Source organism: Mauremys reevesii, linkage group 1 (assembly GCF_016161935.1).
Source record: "Mauremys reevesii isolate NIE-2019 linkage group 1, ASM1616193v1, whole genome shotgun sequence".
In the NCBI taxonomy this organism is placed as follows: Eukaryota; Metazoa; Chordata; order Testudines; family Geoemydidae; genus Mauremys; species Mauremys reevesii.
The window spans coordinates 149,286,886-149,307,385 of record NC_052623.1 but is presented as its reverse complement, the minus strand read 5'-3'; the positions used below and the strand labels follow the sequence as shown (position 1 = coordinate 149,307,385).

The 20,500-nt window shown below is 39.1% G+C and overlaps 1 protein-coding gene across 2 annotated transcripts in view; it reads right to left on the bottom strand.

The window, feature by feature from the left end:
* The window catches only part of IL1RAPL1 (interleukin 1 receptor accessory protein like 1), a 1,175,651-nt gene that overhangs the window by 249,643 nt on the left and 905,508 nt on the right, over positions 1 to 20,500 (bottom strand). For both annotated transcript variants that reach the window (XM_039511406.1, XM_039511397.1), the window contains one exon: positions 2,741 to 2,815. In XM_039511406.1, coding sequence (XP_039367340.1) covers positions 2,741 to 2,815 — 75 coding nt within the window. The remainder of the gene's footprint in view (positions 1 to 2,740; positions 2,816 to 20,500) is intronic.

Sequence of the window (20,500 nt, the reverse complement as noted above, 5' to 3'; positions counted from 1 at the left end):
ACTTAAAAGTACTCAGGGTGCCGAACAATAATCATAAAAGCTATTTCCCATTAACTAATAAAAAGAACATGCCAAATTCCATAAAATTACAAATATTTGGGTAAACAAAAAACAATATGAACAGAACAATAGAACAGCAACCGTGATAGTAATTTAAAAAGTGAAGAGAGAAGAAATGAAACAGATTTCAGGAGAAATGAAGTTCCACATCATAGGGGCTACCACAACCAAAGCGCCACTGCTTACTGACTTTTAGGGGCAATGGCAGAATCCCTTAAGCACAAGGTGGTATGTGAGCACAAAAACCCAACAGGCGAGGGCTCAAGGAGGAGGTCTTGAATACAACCAGGGCCAGTCCCATTCAGAACTTTTAAAAACCAAATCAAAGGCTAATTTAAACTGAATTCACCATTAATATGCAACCAATGTACAGAATGCAAAAGCGAGCTGAATATAATCACAGTAGCTCAAATCCATGAGGAATTGTGCAGCTGCATTCTCAACAAGGTGCAAGTAGAAGATCAGTCGTGCTGATAAATCCAGCATAGCGGGAATTACAAATGCCTGACTCATATAAATTGGAAGAATGAATATTTTCACATGGACAGCCTAAAAATAATGTTTTTGCTCCCCAACCTTTACAGTTGCCTCCAAAAATCATCTCACCCATCTTTTTCTTTAAGTGAAAGAAAACCAACCACTATCTATGCTTCTCCTAAAACAGCCTGTAGCTCTACAATATTAATTTCAACTGGGTTTCTCAGCATGGGAAGAGACTCTGACATTCAGACTTGAATGTCAGCTGTTTCAATCTCTCTGTGATACCGGAGTCAAATGGATAAGTGGCAGAATTTTTAAGGCTGGAATCCTGCCAATGAGTAATGTATTTACTTAATTTTAAATATCTGAATCGTCTTCCTGAAGTCAATGAGACTAGTCATGTGATTTAAGTCAAATAATGCTAAACTTTAGCAGGATAAGGACCTTCAGTTTGAAGATAGTCATTCAACACAGTTTCAATCTCACCATTGCACCCTTACGGCATTCACATGCTTTTTGTATAGGTGCTTAAGTAATTAATTAATACAGTTCCTGTAGGCTGGTTAGACAAGCCAAGCCATTATCACTTCAGATTAATTTATGGTCACTCCTCCCAATTTGTATGTGGAATTGACATTTTCAAGTTAATCCTTTCACTTTCATCCGCAACTATTTAGTCTTTTGAAAAATGCCTTTTCCATAACCAGGCACTTCACAAATTATTCATTCTATTTCTTAGAACTTTGAGAAATCAAAGATATGATTAATCCTAAAAATCAGAGACAAAAAGCCACTAGCTAGCCATTAATAATTACACTCTTTTTGAATTAATCTCATCAATATAGTACATTTAGCAAAGAGAGCGACAAAAAGAAAAAAAATCATTTTTTCCCCCAATGATATTTCTGAAAGCAACATTAGTCAGGAAGGCTGTTTTGCAGAGTTATTTTGGACTATACTCCCCTGGCTTTTCATGGGACTGAGAAGAACCATACACAATATCATATACTCATGGGTACTTATGTGACATTATGCATGAAAGCAATGCCTCCAGAAATCAATACTTCAAGGAAGTGCATTACAACTGTAGGGGTGCGTGTGCATGTATTTCAACACCTTAAAGTCCCTTAACCAGCAATTCCCAATCTCACCATTTTTACATTTATTAAAATGAAGGGGCACTAAATACTCCTAGTGTCAGGCATAGCACAGACAAGCACAGTACAAAACTCTCTGCCAATGAACTTCAGTCCTGATTTGCAAGACTTCTACTTCTCCTATTTTAGATCTCTCCTCAACAGTATCTCCTTAACATTATTCAGTGCTGCCTTTTTTTTTTTATTTTTGGTCAACAAATGTCTGCCACTTATCCAGGCTAAATCACCAAACTCAATTCCATTTGTGTCCACAGATGAAATGCTAGAACATCCATCAACCCATTGGACAATTTGTTTGCCTTTAGACACCGCACACCATAATTCTAAACTGCATGTTACATCCCAAGACCAACACCGGTCAGACTGAGAAAAAAAGAAAGATGCTCACTCCACTGATGAATTCCTCTACATTGTCCTGGGTAAGATAGTTCGTTCCAAACCCTCTTAAATAGTGGTATATTAGAATAACTGGACACTTTTATATTAACTTCCCACTTTTATATTAAATTCTCACTGTCTGTTGGCTGATTTGTGGGCATCACAAGTATTTATAATTACAAAATGTCATTGTGGATTTATAGTTAAACCCCAAAGCAAAAGAAGTCTTGTAGAGGAATTGGATTAAAGTGCAATAAACTCTGCACTTATAATTTTACACTGAATCTTAATTACTCACTGAATCATAACTATGTATATTAGATAAACATGTTGTAAAAGTAAAAGTACATAGATATGATTTAAATCCCTGTGACTCAGAGATCAATATTAGGATGATACACCAAACTCTACTAACATTGTCCATACATTGAGAATCCTGTAATACACATGTTATAAGTGTTCATTAACCAATGATTATTATTCATAATAATAATATTCTTATGGCAATTGTGCAACACATTTTTTATTGAACCCAGGCATAGTGGTGGCAAAACACTAATGTTCTTTCATGTCTTTCAGGTAAACTTTAATATCATCATCAACCATTAACACAAAGGATGACATCAGCACAATTTACTGAACAGCATGACATGATTGCTACTTACCTAGCTGGGTCTCCTGAATCATCAGCTTACTTTCCAAAGGGTGCAAAAGCTTTGGTGGTTTATCTGTTAGTGGTGCTGGGGGGGAAAAAAGTATACAAATATAATTATTCTGAATATTACATATTATACAATAGTGTTTGATTTTTTACCTATGCCAGCTAAGATCTCTTAATTTGTGTGCATTTTTAATTAAATAATGTACTTCCAGATGTTATGATGAGTACGTTGTTTTCTAACTGTAAAATAAATACATCACATAAATAGCATTTTTCATACTCAAGGTACTATTTAGAGCTTGTCATAAATTTTTGTGACCAAAAATATTTGTCTTTTTCAAACTTTTCCACAAACATTTATCAACATCATAGAAATTTTCTGTTTTTCAGAAAAAAATCCATGACAATTTTATAGATGTTTAATAATCATTTTAATGAAAATTGTGTATGAGAACGTATTTGTTTACTGAAACCACAATTTTCAGAAAGCAAAGATGTTTGATAATGATTTTCAATACAATTTTGACAAAAATGTCAATTAGAACATTAATAAAAAGATCAATGACACTTTTAAGCAAAGTCGGAAAATGGGTCAGTTCTTGAAATCTGTGAAATGGAAATAGTTTACAAGTGTCAAGATTGTTCACAAAAGTGTTCTTCCATTTTTAGTCTCCCCTAGTACTACCTTAGAGCAGTTAGACTTATATTTAGGCATTTTCAAGATATGCAGAAAGGTCTGATTCTGTAAGTTTCTATAAATCTCTTCCAAGGTGCTATATGAGCAAAGTCAGTGAGAACTGAAGGTTTTTGGCACCTGGTACAAAGGTGCTTATCAACTTGCAGGATTGATCCCTAACATACTATCTTCATGTAAATTATTTTCTTTTGAAAGAGCAAAGCTCAAATGTCAAATCATGCAGCTAAACTGATGGTTATGTTATTCAAATTATTCATCTACAGCTTAAATGACAGAATCCACATTAATTATTATTATTATTGTAAATACGTCTTGCCTTTACTGATCTCTGACCAACAGAAACATGAGTTAAAAACAGAAAAATAACAAGTGATTTTTTTTTTCAATATCAGCAATATATGTCCATAGAAAAGCCTTACTTTCACTTTTGTAGTCATCCAGAAATTCTATGTTCCTTTACTTTTTAACCATAATTTGTATTAGCGTTTTTAATAGATATTATGGGCTGTCATTGATTTGAAGTACATTTGACACGACTCTATAATCTTCGTTCTATCCAATTTGTCAAAAACACCACTCCTGCCCCCACATCAAGTTGGCACTATGCACATGGATGTGTGTGTGTTTCCTGCTAAATCTGCTCACTTGTCAGCTGACCTATGGCAGCAGTATTTTAGATAATTATTTAGCCACTTTGCCTTCTGTGACAAAGTGGGACTGTTCTTAATGTTTCCTCTGAATACTGTGTGGGTGCCTCAGTTTCCCCTAAGTCTCCAGTGTGCATAAATTGCGGACACTTTGTATCCTAGCAACAAATGGCTGGGGCCCTTCTCCCCCTTGCAAGGGGATGGCTAAAGGTGAACAAAGAGATCAGGTGACCTCCTGGCCCAGAAAAGAGACAAAGGCCAGAAAGGAGGGGCTGGATGGGGGGGTTGCAGTTTGGAGCTGGCTGGGGACAGGAAATGAGGGCAGACAGGGTTGTCTGCCTTGCTGGGCCCCAGAATGGACCCGGATGAGGGGTCCAGTTCTCTGTACCTACAAGCTCTGTTTTAGACCGTGTTCCTGTAATCTAATAAACCTCTGTTTTACTGGCTGGCTAAGAGTCACGTCTCACTGCGAAGCGAAGTGGGGGTGCGTGCAGAACCTTCTGGCTTCCCCAGGACACTGCCTGGGCGGACTCGCTGTGGGAAGTGCACGGAGGGGCATATGCTGAATGCTCCAAGGTCAGACCCAGGAAGGTGAAGCCGTGTGAGCTTCTTGCCCTGAAGACAGTCTGCTCCTAGGGAGAGGAGGCTCCCCAAAGTCCTGACTGGCTTTGTGGGGAGCAGTTCCAGAGCATCACCCCGTGACTCTGTGACACCTTCATTATACTTTTTTGAGCTCTCTGATTGAAATATCCATGTCCCCTGAAATCCACCATACCAATTTCAACTCTGCAGCAAATACAGAATTGATCAGTTAAGGGTGGCTGAACTCAAATGTTTCTCTCCCTCCCCTTTCTCTGTCAGGAGCACAAGCCTGTCCGGTTGGATATCTGGAATGCTAACCCAGGCATCACTGTTTAGGCATTGGATCAAAGTCTTTATCTTTAAAAAAATCAAAAGAACTGAAGCTGATTCACAAGCTCACTGCTGTCCCTTCCAACAACAGTACTACTTTTCACAAGCGGATTTTGCACTCTCAAGGTTAGACCTCTGAGGCAGCCCACGGTTGTGAAAAGGTTTTAGGCACTTTACTGGAATTCAACTTACTTTTGTATTTGTTGAATATGAATATATTTCTTGACTCTCTCTCTCTCTTTTGGAAGGGGGGAAAAGTGGGTGGTAGAAAAAGGGAATTAAGTTTAAACTACAAAGATAGTCATTCACATTTAACATCTCTTTAAAGACTCATAAGCCTGTCACCTTTCACCACTCTGTCATTTAAATGTAGATTTGCCATTTGGTCACTCTCAACTCAATGCCTATTTATCAGATAATGTTTCTTGAGCCATTGTTGTTCTCAATCTCTTTTAATACTCTTCAAAGCAAACAAAGTTCTCTCATACCAACCTAATTTCCTAGTGTAGCAATAACTATTCTGCTCAGGGGTGTGAAAAATGTATGCCCCTGATTGTCACAGTTAAACTGATTTAACCCCTGATGTAGACAGAGTTAGATTTATGGGAGAATTCTCCTTTTGACCTAGCTACTGCCTCCCAGGGAGTACCTACATTGACAGAAAAAGCCCTCCCATCGTCATAGGTAATCTCTTCACTGAAGCACTGCAGCGGCACCACTGCAGAGCTTTAAGTGTAGACAAACCCATAGTAACTGGTAAAGTTAAACTGAGTTCAAAAGCATATGAGTTAGAGAACAACAGATCCCATTTCTTTTTTCTTTTTTTAAACAAAGTGCTACATTACTTCCCTGAGGCCTTGGACCTAAGGTGGCAGCTTTCTGTAAATATCCATAGCTACAGATGATCACTTTTAGCTAACCAGGGATTAGGGGTGTTAATCTCATAAAACCCTGTCATTGTATCCAGTGTCATTTACCTTAAGCATCAGGTTTGCTTACAGGAGCTCTAGGGTTATGAGAGAAGGTGCTGTTTTAATATATATGTTTTAATATTTATTTAACTTCTATTTAATAATTGTGGCCATTGCTGTTACAAATAAACCATAGATGATAACTCTGTTGTATGGCCATTTTAAGGTGATAAATTCAGCAGCCAAAGTCTGTGGCCAGTCAGGTTTGAAACTCATCATTTAATGGGGTAACCACAATGCAATGAACTCTTCTGCCTAAATTTTGGGTCAAGTTCCAATCTCTTCATGTTACTCCACAGGGAAATTCCCTATGGCCTAGGGAGCCCCATACTACTCAAAACTGAAGCCTCCAGCATCATAACATGCTGGCGATATGAGGGGGTTTATGCCTGGAGCACTCTGCCTTTCAGCTATTCTTGGCTGCAGAGCAGCCAATAGGTGGCTGAAGGAAACCACTACAAATTAGAACAGGAAAGGCAAGAAAGTGAAATTTGAGCAACTTTGTATACTTTATTTTAAAATGTTATCAGCCAGATTTTCCAAGATAGATTGTGCTCTGCCAGGCCTTAACTTCAGTATGCATCAAGTATGCATAATTCTCTGAAAATCATGTTCCAAAAGGTAAACATGCCTTTCTGGCAATATTTTCCCATGGATTAAGGCAGAGGTTAGAAGATTGAGATAGCCTCTAACAATTTTTGCAATCCTTGCTGAGTTTAAAAGCTCTGTAATGGAGCTATGTGCATCTTAGAAGTTACATTCTATCTTGCTCCAGCCCAGCAATACTACAGTTTACCTAAGGAAAAAACCCTTGGGATGGATTCTTAACTGGATGGACAGACTATCCATGAGGCCAAAACATTTGAACAATTTCTATTGTACACCATTTTCTGGCAGGTAAACTGATGCAGAGATGTCAGATAATTAACCAGATATCACAAAACAATACAATTTGCATAAATCCTGACGCCCAGTCCTCTAACCAAACAACATTTTCTCCCATGAAACTTCACAAACCAAGTGAAACTCACAAAACCTATATTTTTTAACTGGTTTCTAAAGCACATTAAGCACCTTATTTTCTAATTTATAAAGTTTGCTTCCAAACAATATCCATCAACTGCTATACGTTTTTGCAGCATATCACTAAATCTTAATAAAATATAAAACACAAAGCATTTTTTCTGTATCAGTTTTACAAATAAGACCATTTTTTTCTTTTTTCCCTTTATATTTAATAGATATCCCAAGAGTTATGATCAAGTCATGAGAGATGACACCACTAATTAATGACCTTTAGCAGTAGCTGTAATGTAAAGAAATGCTTTGAATTACAATTAAATTAGAATGTAGACCAGGAAATTTACTTGGACAGCCCTTTTCTACATGCCTTGAATTGGTATTACAAAGTTTGTTGTTTTATGGTAAAAAAACAGTGGCCAAACAGGACTTCACAGCTGTCAATTGTTATCAACATGCTGCACACCATGGTCCCTTGAAACATCTTGGGGGCCAAATTCAGATTTTTCCGTCCCCAAAAGCACAGACTATCCCTACCCAACTGAACTATCAGAGAATCTCCATTATGCTTAAAGGGATGATTGCACATAGCTGAGCAGTAAGGGCTGTGGTAGTCATTCACACATAGCTTGTGATCGTGTGTTTGAATTAGAGATTTCTCCTAGCTCAGCTTCTCACTTTGACACAGGCTCATTTGTCTTTTGTTCATGATTTCACAGTCCATTTTTTGGGGTAATGATTCTGGTGTCACAGATACAATATTAGGACTTCACTGCAGGACTGAATAGGAGGAGGAAAAAAAAGGGAGCCATAAGCTTAAGGGGAAGTATTCCCCCACTTTGAATTCTAAGGTAATTCTAAGGTAATGCATCTCCCCTCTTCTTGAAACCCTCACCTCCCTCCCTATGTCCTCCCCTCTCTTGAAACAAACCCATGACCTCTCTCCATGCCCCTAAAGCACACATGTTATGGCCCTACCCAAGCAGGCAGAGAGTCTCATGTTCCCCAACCACATTGCCTACTTTCTAGCTAGCCTTTTCAACATGGAGTTCTTGCTCAGCAGCCAGTAAAGCCTTGCTCTCTGCTGTTTCCTGACATGAGACAGGAAAAACAATCTGGGAGCATGGAAGGAGTAGGGCAAGGCGCACACAGCAGGATAGGAGAAGAGAGTTTTGTTCAGTAAAGGGGAAGCAATGGATGCAGTCTCCAGATCCAGATGTTCCTCCTTATTATAGTGTCTGCTACAGAGAGGAGGCCAAGGCTCATGCTCTAGGAAGTGACCAGTCCTGGGGGTATAAAATACCTCAGGAGTTACTGCTATCCTAAAGGTTATATACAAATACCTTTCATAAGCAGCAATTATGGTAAAGAAAAGTAAGAGAAAGAAATGAAACTTTAACAGGTAAATATCTGAAAGTCATTTCTTTCAAAAATGCGCACAGTATGAAAGTACCCGGTAAAGTAAAATATTATGAACAATGCGCAGGTCTCACCACTGATAAGCCATCACTTATCAAAAGTTACTACACACAACAATAGCCAAGATATTGCAGTTTATTTCTACTGTAACTACAGGATGTGTGGGGGGAGAGAACAGCATAATATCAGATATTATTGTGTAGTAACATGCAAAATGTTCATTTACAAAAAGTGTTGACTGCTGTAAAAAAGGTAATGTAGTAATACATTTTCTCTCAATTATAGGAAACTGCAGGAATGTTAATGACATGGGGACCAATCCTACAAACACTCGGGTCTGTGCTTAAAACTACTCATGTGAGTAATACTATTTAAGTCAGTGGGACTACTCATGTGAGTACAATGAACCATGTGTGTGTTTGCAGGATAGGAACTTAACTTTAAATCATGCAATGTAATGCAAATTCTCCTTTTGGTTATAAATGCACAACCCCCCTAAATCAAAGGGTAACACTAATAGAACAGAACAGATTTTGGCTTACTGTGTCCGTTTTCCTATATCCTTCAAAAAAAGAAAATATGTAATCATTTCTTGAGACTAAAACTTAATTTGGATTCCATTTCTCAGTTACAACTGGACTGGTTTTCGTGTAGATTAATAGACTCTAAGGTTGGAAGGGACCACTGTGATCATTTAGGCAGAATTCTTGAATAGCAAAGGCCACTGAACTTCCCCAAAATAATTCTGAGAGCATATCTTCTAGGAAAATATCCAATCCTGATTTAAAAATTGTCTCTGATGGACACTCCACCATAACTTGGTAAATTATTCCAATAATTAATTACTCTCACCATTAAAAATTTGCAACTTACTTCCAAGTCTGAATTTGTTGAGCTTCAACTTCCATCTATTGGATCATGCTATACCTTTCTCTGCTAGACTGAAGGGCCTATTATTAAATATTTGTTTTCCCTGTAGGTAATTATAGACCAGGGATCGGCAACCTTCGGCCCGCGGTTCGCCAACCTTCGGCCTGCGGCCCGCCTGTTTGTTTACCTGCCATGTCTGGCAGATTTGGCCGATCACAGTTCCCAGTGGCCGTGGTTCGCCACTCCAGGCCAATGGGGGCATTGGGAAGTGGCGGTCAGCACATCCCTTGGCCTGCACCATTTCCCACAGCCCCCATTGGCATGGGATGGTGAACCGTGGCCAGTGGGAGCCGCAATTTGCCGAACCTACAGACACAGAAGGGAAACAAACCGGCCCGGCCCACCAGGGTGCTTATCTTGGCGTGCCGCGTGCCAAAGGTTGCCGATCCCTGTTATAGACTGTAATGGAGTCACACGTTAACTTTCTCTTTGGTAAACTAAATAGATTGACCTTCTTGAGTCTATCACCATAAGACATGTTTTCTAATCCTTTAATCATCCCCATGAACCCTCTCTAAATTTTCAACATCCTTCTTGAAATGTGGGCACTAGAACTGGACAGTGTTCCAGCAGTGGTCATACATGTAACAACTCTACTCCTACACAAGATTTCTCTGTTGATGTATCCCAGGATTGCATTAGCTCTTTTGGCCACAGAATCACACTGGGAGCTCATGTTCAGCTACATCTCCACTTCCTAATCTTTTTCAAAGTCCCTGCTTCCCTGGATGCAGTCTCCCATCCTGTAAATATGACCTATATTCTTTGTTCTCAGATATATAATTTATCTTTAGCTATATTAAACACATATTGTTTGCTTGCACCCAGTTTACCATGAGACCCAGAGCCCACTGAATCAGTCCTCTTCATTATTTCCCACTTCCCAGTTTTAGTGTCATCTGTGAACTTTATCAGTGATGATTTTATGTTTTCTTCTAGTTCATTAATAAAGATATTAAATAGCATAGGGTCAAGAACCAATCCCTGCAGGATCCCACTGGAAACAGACCATTCAATGGCTATTCCTGGTTTACAGTTACTTTTTGAGACCTGTCAGCCAGTTTTTATTCTATTTAATGTGTACCATATTAATTATATATCACTCTAGTTTTTTAAACAAAATGGCATGCAGCACCAAATCAAATGCTGTACACAAGTCTAAGTATATTAAGTCAACACTATTACCTTTGTCAACCAAAATTGTAATATCAAAAAAGACATCAAATGAGGTTAACAGTATCTGTTTTCCAGAAATGCATGTTGATTTGCATTAATTACATTACTGTCCTTTAGTTCATTATTAATCAAGTCCCATATCAGACACTCTATTATCTTGCCTGAGATCGAGGTCAGGCTGACAGACCTATAATTACCCACATCACTCCATTTATCCTTTTTAAAAAATGACAAATTAGCTTTCTTCCAGTTTTGTGGAATGTCCCCAGGGCTATAAGACCTATTGAAAATCAACATTAATGGTCCAATGAGCATCTCAGTCAGTTCTTTTAAATCATTTGGATACAAGTTATCTAGACCTGCTGATTTTAAAGAAGTCTGTCTTTAGTAACTTCTATTTAGCATCCTCCACAGATACTAGTGGAATGCAAAGAGTATTATCATCACCATAGGATGAGACTGCATCATCTGTTTTCTCCCAAATACAGAACAGAAAAAAAATATTGAACACCTCTTCCTTTTCTGCAATATTATTGATTATTTTATCATTTCCATCTGAAAAGAACCAATACCATTGCCAGGATTATTTTTGTTAAAATATATTTTTAAAACTCCTTCTCATCATCCGCAACTCTGCCAGCCATAGATTTCTCCTAGTACCTCTTGGCTTCCCTTATCAATTTTCTACAATTTTTATTTTCTGATTTATATTCAGTCCTATCAACTTCCCCTTTCTTATATATATTATTTTGTACAGCTGCCTTAACTTTTCCTCTAAACCATTATTTTCCCCACCAGCATAGCCTTCTTCCTCAGTTGTGGGATTCTGGCTTTTGGGGTATCTAGTGTTCCTAAATGATTCCTAATAATTATTCACATTTTTCTGATTTAATTCTTCTCCTAGCTGATTTGGCTCATAACTGTTTTCAGCACTGTGAACTGGTCTAGACTTTGTTCTGTTTGTACATTGTAAATGTGATCAAGTCATTATCACTTGTACCTAAGTTAACTTTAAATTTAAGTTCTGTGATCAGTTTGTCTTCATCTGTCCAGACAAAGTCTAATAAAGTCTAATACAGAATTAGATGAAACACTTTTTGAGTTAGGAAACCATCACCTATAATGTTTAGAAATTCGAAGGATGTTTTAGTACTGGCAGCATGAGAACTCCAGCATGTCTCTCTCAATTGAAGTCCCCCATAATCAGAGATTTTTTTCTTTTTCCCTACACATTGTAGATAGGTGAGTAAGCATGTGGGCATCCTTTTCTCTAGTGCAATTTGGTGGTCGGTAGCAGACAGCAACTAGTAACCCATCTTGTGCTTTATCTGTTAGGGCATGGATCCATAAACGATCAAGATCATATTCTTCAAGGTTATCCATGACTCAGAATACCATTTTTGACAGAGTGCCACTCCCCCTCTTTTGCCCACTCATCCCTTCCTAAATAGGTTATTATAATTGATTTTAAATATTCCAATTGTGTGAAACATACCACCAGTTTCAGTTATAGCAACTAGATCAGATTTATGGTCATAAATGAGCAATTCCAATTCTTATTCCTCTTATTTGTTACCCAGGCATCTAACATTAGTATATAGGAAATTAAAAAAATTTCTTCTCTTCTTCTCCTTTTTTTTTGTTTTGTTCTTCAACATCTTGATTTTGTGCTGAGTGCTCATATCTTCCTTCTTTTAACCCTTTCCTTTTGCTATTATTTTAACCCCCTCCAAACTACTCTAGCCAGCCTGTCCACAGGAAGATTGGTCCCTTGCTACTGAGGTGGATGCCATTGAAACTATAGAAGATAGACCAAAGTTACACAAAACAAAAGCCCTGCATCTTACACTATGTACCTAATCAAATCTTCTGCCTTCTGTCTTCCTTTGCTTGTGGGATAGGAAGAATCTCAGAGAAAATTGTTTGGATATTATTTTCTTCAGTATGCATCTGAGTTCTGTGTAGTCATCTGATATCCTGTCAATAATGCTGATACGAACTGTCACCAATGGCTCCTTACCCATAGACTTCAGAAGCCTATCCAGGCTAAGAGTGGCATTTTGTATTCTGGTTCTGGGAAGGCAACACTCTATCCTGTAAATCTCTCCCTTCCCTTAGATCTGCTGGATCTTGAGATGTATCTTCCATAGTTTCTACACTGAGGACCTGGTATCAATTTGAAACTTCTAGTTGCATGGAATTCCTGATGATTCTCTTGTCACTGGTGACCAGAGTCTCTCCTCAACTATCTCTAATCATGTAGAATGCCACTGTGACCTCCTGCCCCTAGTAGTTAGGAACCACCAGACCGTCTCTCTGACTTCCTTTCTATCCCATTTCTTTGTGGCCAGCTCCATTCTTCCTTGAACCTGGGGTACTGATGTTTCCTGAACCTGGTTGCTTAGGAAGTCCTTAACTTCTGATTCTTAGTAGTGTCTCAACTTGCCCATCCGATCCAAGAATCTTTTTCCTCAAGTACAGGCACTAATGTACATTTCGTGTACAGGAAGTCTCTTCTGTCTTCAGTAAGGAAAGAGAACATGTCACATCTGATGCAGGTCACCACCACCACTGTTCCATTGCTGTCCATCTTGATATCACACTTAGTGCTGAACTTAGATGGAAAACCTCTTATGCTCCCTTTCCAAACTTCCATGTTAACTGCCTGTGTTCATAGTTCTTGAATGTGCCTAACAAATGACTTTTTTATATCAAGTCTTCTCTGCTTAGCTTAGCTCAGCTCCGCTCCTTACTACCAGGGGGCAATTAGCTAATCAGAGACTTCAAACAGCTGGGTTGATTGACGGTCCAAGAACTATAACTTTGCAGCCTTTAGCAAGGGACTGATCAAAGGTCCAAGGGCTATATATAGGGGCTATATAAAAGTGGCAAGGGCTGCATAAGAGCAACATTTATAATTGAACAAACCTGAAATGGACAGCCCAACAACCTACTAATAATGTTCTGCAACACTGCCTGGGGAAGCCTGGTTCTATTATTGAATCCAGCATTTCACAGATAGGTCAGCTGCATGCAGGGACATCTTAGAGGTGGCATGTTAAGCTGCAATAAAATTATTGGTAATGGGACCTAATGTGATTTAGTTATCTCCGTGTCTGATTTAAGATTTGCTAACATGATCTGAAAAAGCTCTGATACACCATGTATTTAGAGAGAATTCTGTCTCGCCCTTTAATGTCCATATTTCTCATCACCTCCTTCCTTTAAAAAATAATCAGAGATATTTGAGGAAAACAGGATTATTGTTTCTTAACAGTTCATCTGCTCCTGCTCCTTCTTTCCCACCTGAAGTCATAATCCTTTCTTTGTGACATCAAAAATTGCTTCTGCAATAACAGTTCTGATGTTGCAAATGGAAGGTAGGGAAGCAGCAGCAGGAGTAGATGAACCATTAAGAAACAAAGATTCTGTTATCATGCAAATGCCTATAGCAATAAAAATCTGGAAAGAGAAATAAAACATATTTCTAAACAGTGATTCACAAAATTTTAAGTAAATATGGCTCCTAATGACCAAGGGCAGATAGGGTATTGGGGGACAGGAGCACATTTCCAACCAGATGTTGGGTTTTTCATTATCGGCTAATCTCTAATTGAAGCTGACATGACATTTGAGCCAACCTATGAATTCAGGGAAGCTGCACGTATTGCTTTTTTTTTCCTATTAGTCTTCTTGAACATATACAGCAATTCTCCGTGGCTCAAGAGAAAGGCTCAAATAATCAAAATGCTGCCATCACAAACTATAGTAAAGTCTTGAAATAAAATAAAATAAAACATAGGACTCCTAGCATATGTAGTTAAAATAGAACAATGGACTATCAACCCAACATCTTGACAGGATCAGTCTGCCCATGTGACAGATTTGCATTTAGATCTTAAAAAAGAAAAAGTATTTTATCTCAAAAGACTTTTAGTTGCAGGACAAAATCAAAAGTGAGAGCACAATTCTACTCTCAGATCCACATGGCTGATCTCACCTTCAATATTTTGATTTTCCTACATACAAAGAACTCCAAAAGCAGGAACAGCAGGATGGTGGTATTGGAATCTACCACGTAGCTCTGAGAAAAGATTTTTGCTCTAAAGAATGTCCTATTCTGCTGTATTCTATTATATTCTAGTTCCTATACTGCTCCTATTACCCAGGTATCAGAGAACCTATTAACTAACTGAGTGAGAAATGTTGAGAACTGATGGCTGGTTGCCACAGGCGCTTCCTTAAAATGTGTGTGCGCATCCACATACATGGTGCCATAAAGCTGAAATAGTGGCATTGTAATAATAATCATAAATAAACATTGCTATAGATGAAATACCACTGCTGTAAGGTAAATACCCCAGTCCAATAAACTACAATATCTACTTCGGAATATGACTAATCTCTCGGATAGACTGTAAAAAGCAATGTCCAAGTTGTAAACAAGCAAGAAAGAAATTCCTCTTTAAATAGGAATGTTTTAACAGTTTCTATATGTTTAAAACAGTTAATGATATGTTTAATAGCAACGTTACTTAAAGGGCCTGGCTCAGAAGTAGAGATGAATAATGGGTGTAAATTATGCCCATTTGTGAAAAAAAGAGTCATTTTCAAGGATGTTGATTCAAATTGGGATTCACTGATGCAGAATTGGACAGGTACAAATACTTGACATAATGAGTGGGCTGGCCAAAGTGATCTTTCAGATGTTTTTACCACTCCCATCACTGTGCACAAAAGAGACGACAAAGGGAGATATGACAGAGGTCTATGAAATCATGACTGGTGTGGAGAAAGTAAATAAGGAAGTGTTATTTATACTCTCTCATAATACAAGAACTAGGGGTCATCAAATGAAATTAATAGGCAGCAGGTTTAAAACAAACAAAATGAAGTATTTCTTCACACAATGCCCAGTCAATCTGTGGAACTCTTTGCCAGAGGATGTTGTGAAGACTATAAGAAGGTTCAAAAAAAGAACTAGGTAAATTCATGGAGGATAGGTCTATCAATGGCTATTAGCCATGATGGGCAGGGATGATGTCCCTAGCCTCTGTTTACCAGAAGCTAGGAATGGAATGGACGCCGGGGGAGAGATCACTTGATGATTACCTGTTCTGTTTATTCCCTTTGAAGCACCTGGTAATGGCCCCTGTCCGAAGACAGGATACTGGGCTAGATGGACCTTCGGTCTGACCCAGTATGGCCATTCTTATGTTCTTATGTGCATATAAGATTGAAATCCTCAAACGGAAGTGAGACTTGCAACCTTATCTAAACCTTATAAGTGGCTTTTACACAGACTTGAATTTTCTCTCTTTTCTCTCTTCCAAAGTACTGGTAATACTTTTTTCCTATCTTCCTATTTTCAGTCTTCTCTCACACATAACAATAACAATGGAAGTAGTGGTTTAAATACAAAGAAAAAAAAAGGAAATGTTGTTTTGTGGAGGTTATGCCCTGAGGCTCAACCTTAGCTCATAGAAGGGAGTCAGCCCTGTGCTGGCTGCCGAAAAGGCTCTTTCTAGCTCCCTCTTGTCGTCTTCTATCTCATACAAGTTTCATGGTGTCTTAGGGATGGGTATGCACTGAAATTCCTTTGTACAAACATGGCACAATATAAACCAGCCTCTGGCATGTGGCTCGCCAGGGTAAGCACCCTGGCAGGCCAGGCCAGTTTGTTTACCTGCCGCGTCGGCAGGTTCGGCTGACTGCAGCTCCCACTGGTCGCAGTTCACCGTCCCAGGCCAATGGGGGCGTCAGGAAGTGGCGCAGGAGAGGGATGTGCTGGCCGCAGCTTCCCACCACCCCCATTGGCCTGGGATGGCGAACCACGGCCAGTGGGAGCCGCGGTCGGCTGAACCTGCCAACGTGGCAGGTAAACAAACTGGCCTGGCCCACCAGAGTGCTTACCCTGGCGAGCCATGTGCCAGAGGTTGTCAACCCCTGATATAAACATATCAGTACTTTTTTACATCTTCCCTACCTGGTTTCTAAAGGTGTGACTCAAGAATTGACCAAAGTTGGATTGTGGCACTGCTGGTGGATATATGGAACAATAAAAGACATGGAAAGACAAGAAAGCAATGCAAAAAAAAAAAAAAAGAAAAAGAAAGAAAGAAAGAAAGAAAGAAAGAAAGAAAGAAAGAAAACACAAGCCACAAAACAAAACAAAGAAACCCCACATCTTAATTGAGGTAGGAAAGGCAACAATATATCCTGAAGTTCTTTGTTCAGGAGAACATCTGTCCAGTGATATTCAACCACATCAGGTGAAATTATGCTACGGCTTTGCCTAATACGTCCTGGATATTCCAGTTACTGTGGAGGAGGTAACTTTAGGGCCCAGTTCTGCTGTTCTTACATTTGGAAAACTCCTACTCACTTCCATGGGAGTTTGTTCTGGGTAAGGATTGCAGGGTAGGCCCTAAGAAGAGCATTCAAAGTTCACAGGATTAGAGCCAGTGTCACCATCTCTTGTTTCTCGTGTTGTTTGGACTTTTTGCCTGATAGAATATGACATAATTGTGCTGTGGCATCTCTCTACTAGATCTTCTCCCATCAAGTATTTTCTAAGTTTGAGCATGCGATCCACATGTCAATTAAAAATGCATTATACCTTATATATTCATATACACCTTTGCAGAGTATAAAGGGTCATAAAACTCTACCATTCTTTGCTGCTTTTACCATTCTCTTACTACTTTGTACGGGTGTATGTGACTAGACAAGGTGCAAGACCAGCATTTTAATAATGGCTGTTCTTTCTTGTCCAAATACTGAGTTGCCACTTTGCTTAGCTGTCTGTTGTAAGTTCTTACCACATTGTTTGGGAATGAAACTCTTGGTTATTTCTGCTTTTTTCCTGGGTCTGCTGTCTATCACAGTCTTTATCACTGTGTAGGAACAACAGGCGCAAATGGAAGTAAAAAAATTGATTTTTCAATTTTCTTTGCTATAGCATGACTGCTGCACAAAGGGGAAAGGAAGAACATTTCTTTTGTGGTATTGTGTAACTCTGCCAGCCCATATAAAGGAGTTCTGGAGAACTTTATGTGGCCCAAGATCTCTACTTTGGCCACTTTTTATGCATATATATTTTCAGTAAATAACTGTAGAATTTTTTTGTCTTCCCTTGTGTCCATATATTACGTCATGAACATCAAAACGTAGGAATGGCCATACTGGGTCAGACCAATGATCCACCTAGCACAGGGATCAACAACCTTTGGCACATGGCCTGGCAGGGTAAGCCCCCTGGCAGGCCAGGACAGTTTACCTGCTGCATCCATAGGTTCGACAGATCGCGGCTCCCACTGGCCACAGTTCGCTGCTCCAGGCCAATGAGGGCTGCGGGAAGCGGCGCGGGCCGGGGGATGTGCTGGCTGCCACTTCCCGCAGGGTGCTTACCCTGCATGCCAAAGATTGCTGACCCTGACCTAGCACAATAACCTGTTTTCTGACATCAGCCGCTGGCAGATGCTTCAGAGGGAATGAGCAGAACAGGGTAATTATCAAGTGATCCACCCCTGTTATCCAGTCCCATTTTCTGGCAGAGGTTTAGGAACACTCAGAGCACGTTTGAATCCCTGACCATCTTGGTTACCAGCCATTGCGGGGCCTATCCTTCATGAACTTATCTATTCTTTTTTGAACTCAGTTATACTTTTGGCCTTCACAACATCCCCTGGCAACAAGTTCTGCATCATCATATATTCTGTATTTACCATCCCTGGGACTGCTTTGTCCACCCAGTACTTCCATATTATCCTTTAAATTTTCTCTATTTATAAAATATTGAACACAGTTATCACAGAGTTAAGCCCTCCCTAATTAAACCAAACTTCATACTATTTTCTTTGCAACATTAAAATAATGACTATTCAACTATCCATTTTTGATGACTCCCAAGAAATCCTTTCTGCATAATCTTCAGGTAATTATACAGGTATCTGAGCTCTCTTGTTCAGTTTCACTTCTTCTATTGCCAGTATGTTCGCTAGTCTTTCGTCTTTCCTTTTCCTATCATCCTGTTCTTGGGTTTCACTATCTGCCAAGATTTTTTCAGAAACTTATCTATAGTTACTACCCCTGGAATTTCCTCTTATATGTTTGTGATTTGGATTTCTCGCCCAAGCAACTAGAGTGTGTATTCCCCTTAAGGTCTTTTAATGTATAATATTTATTTTTGAAGCTGAACAAGAGTTTAAAATCCCTATCTGTAGCACATTTCTGCCCTCCTGAGTGGTGCTGTGATTTCCCTCCGCTCTCTCCTTTTTAAAGATAGGGCAGAAAATGATCTTGGAAAAATTGAAGTTTGTGGCCTTTGAGTATAAGCTCTGGATGTTCTCCAGCTTTTTTCATGCTTCTAATAATGATGACATTTCACAATGAGATCTCTCCATCTGTTATGAGGCCCAGGTGGAGGAATAGTACCCTTTCTCTTCTGTCTACTTTCAACTCTTCTGGAGAGATCAGATTTAACAACTCTGCAATTCAAGTTTTACATACCAGATTTTATTCTCTCTATCCACATTTTCCAGGAACCCCTTAATCACATTCCTTCTTGCTCTGTTTTCTGTATCATTTAATTTAAGCTTCACCTTTTTCCCCACTCTCCCTGCTTCAGTAGGGCCATACCATTCTGCAACTCAGTCTCTCACTTGTTTCTTCTAAGCCAGTTTCTAACACAGTAACTCAATTTTCTAAGTCAGTACCATCCTTCATTATGGCTAGAATATTTGGCATCAGGTCATTTCACACGGCCTTAAATTCAGAGATCAATTCCTTAAATGTCCGTCCTGGTGGCCAGCTGATTCTATCCGGTCCTGTCATTTTGGCCGCCATATCCTCAACTGGAGTCAAAGAGGGATCCCAGTCACCACCATGTGAGCCTGAAATACTCTTCTTTTAAAAATGAGATTATTTGGGAGTGTCCATCCTCTGCAACTTAAGCTCTGCTTCCTTGGTTTAGGGGGTCAATGGACACAGATTACTTTGCTATCCACTCAGAGTTTAAGGTTCAGGCAGCCATTTAGTCCAGTCCCCATAATTTGAACTGTACACTAGTGGGACTATTTGGTTATGAAGGAACATTTCATGTTATTTTGTCTTTTCATATTTTTTTAAACACACAACAGCTGTTTGCAGCTGCTAAGGCGTGGAATGGCAGAATAAATCCTAGGAGAGATTGATTCGTGGCCAGCTATGGGAAATGGGCAAAGGTGTATGATAAATTGAATCAGACAGCTCCACAATTGATCACATAGATGTCACTGCCACCACGTGAATGCACATGGTTTAACCTGGTAGAAGTCTAGCCAAAGGGGATTTTAACTGGGCGCAATTGTTGTCCAAAACTCTATTTGAAGGACCTTGGTAGTAGTTTCTCTTCAGCCCCCATAGAACTTTTCTATTTTTACCTGGTTGTATGGCATCAAAGTCTATCATATTGCATTGTTTTAAAAGCTATTACCAAGAAATATTAATCCCCAAAAGGAAAAATGTGCCTAGGACCTGGCACCTCTTAAATAAAACTCGCTATACACATCAAATTAATATGGTGAATGCTGTTATATTACTTCTGATATCTGTACGTATCCAGTGTGTTACTTGGCAACAAACTGAGATCAGACATTGTAAGAATTTGCTCTGCAAAAATGCTACCAGAACTGGTGGTTACACAACTGTAAATTTATTCCCAATTGCACAGTGAGGTATTGCAACACAGAGCCACAATGTCTAAATACCTTTAAAAAACTGGGCCTAAATCTTAAATCTAAATTTCATGCTTCAAAATACCTAGATCATTTAGCAAATGGGACATAGACACTTTTGAAAATGTTACCCTTAGGGCCAGATTTACAAAGGTATTCAGGAAAAGATAGATACATAGGCATTTTTGAAAATCCTACTAAGATATCTAGCTCCCATTGCAAGTCATTTTTTTAGCAGATTGGTCATTGAAAAAACAAAACCCACTTTTTTTGGTT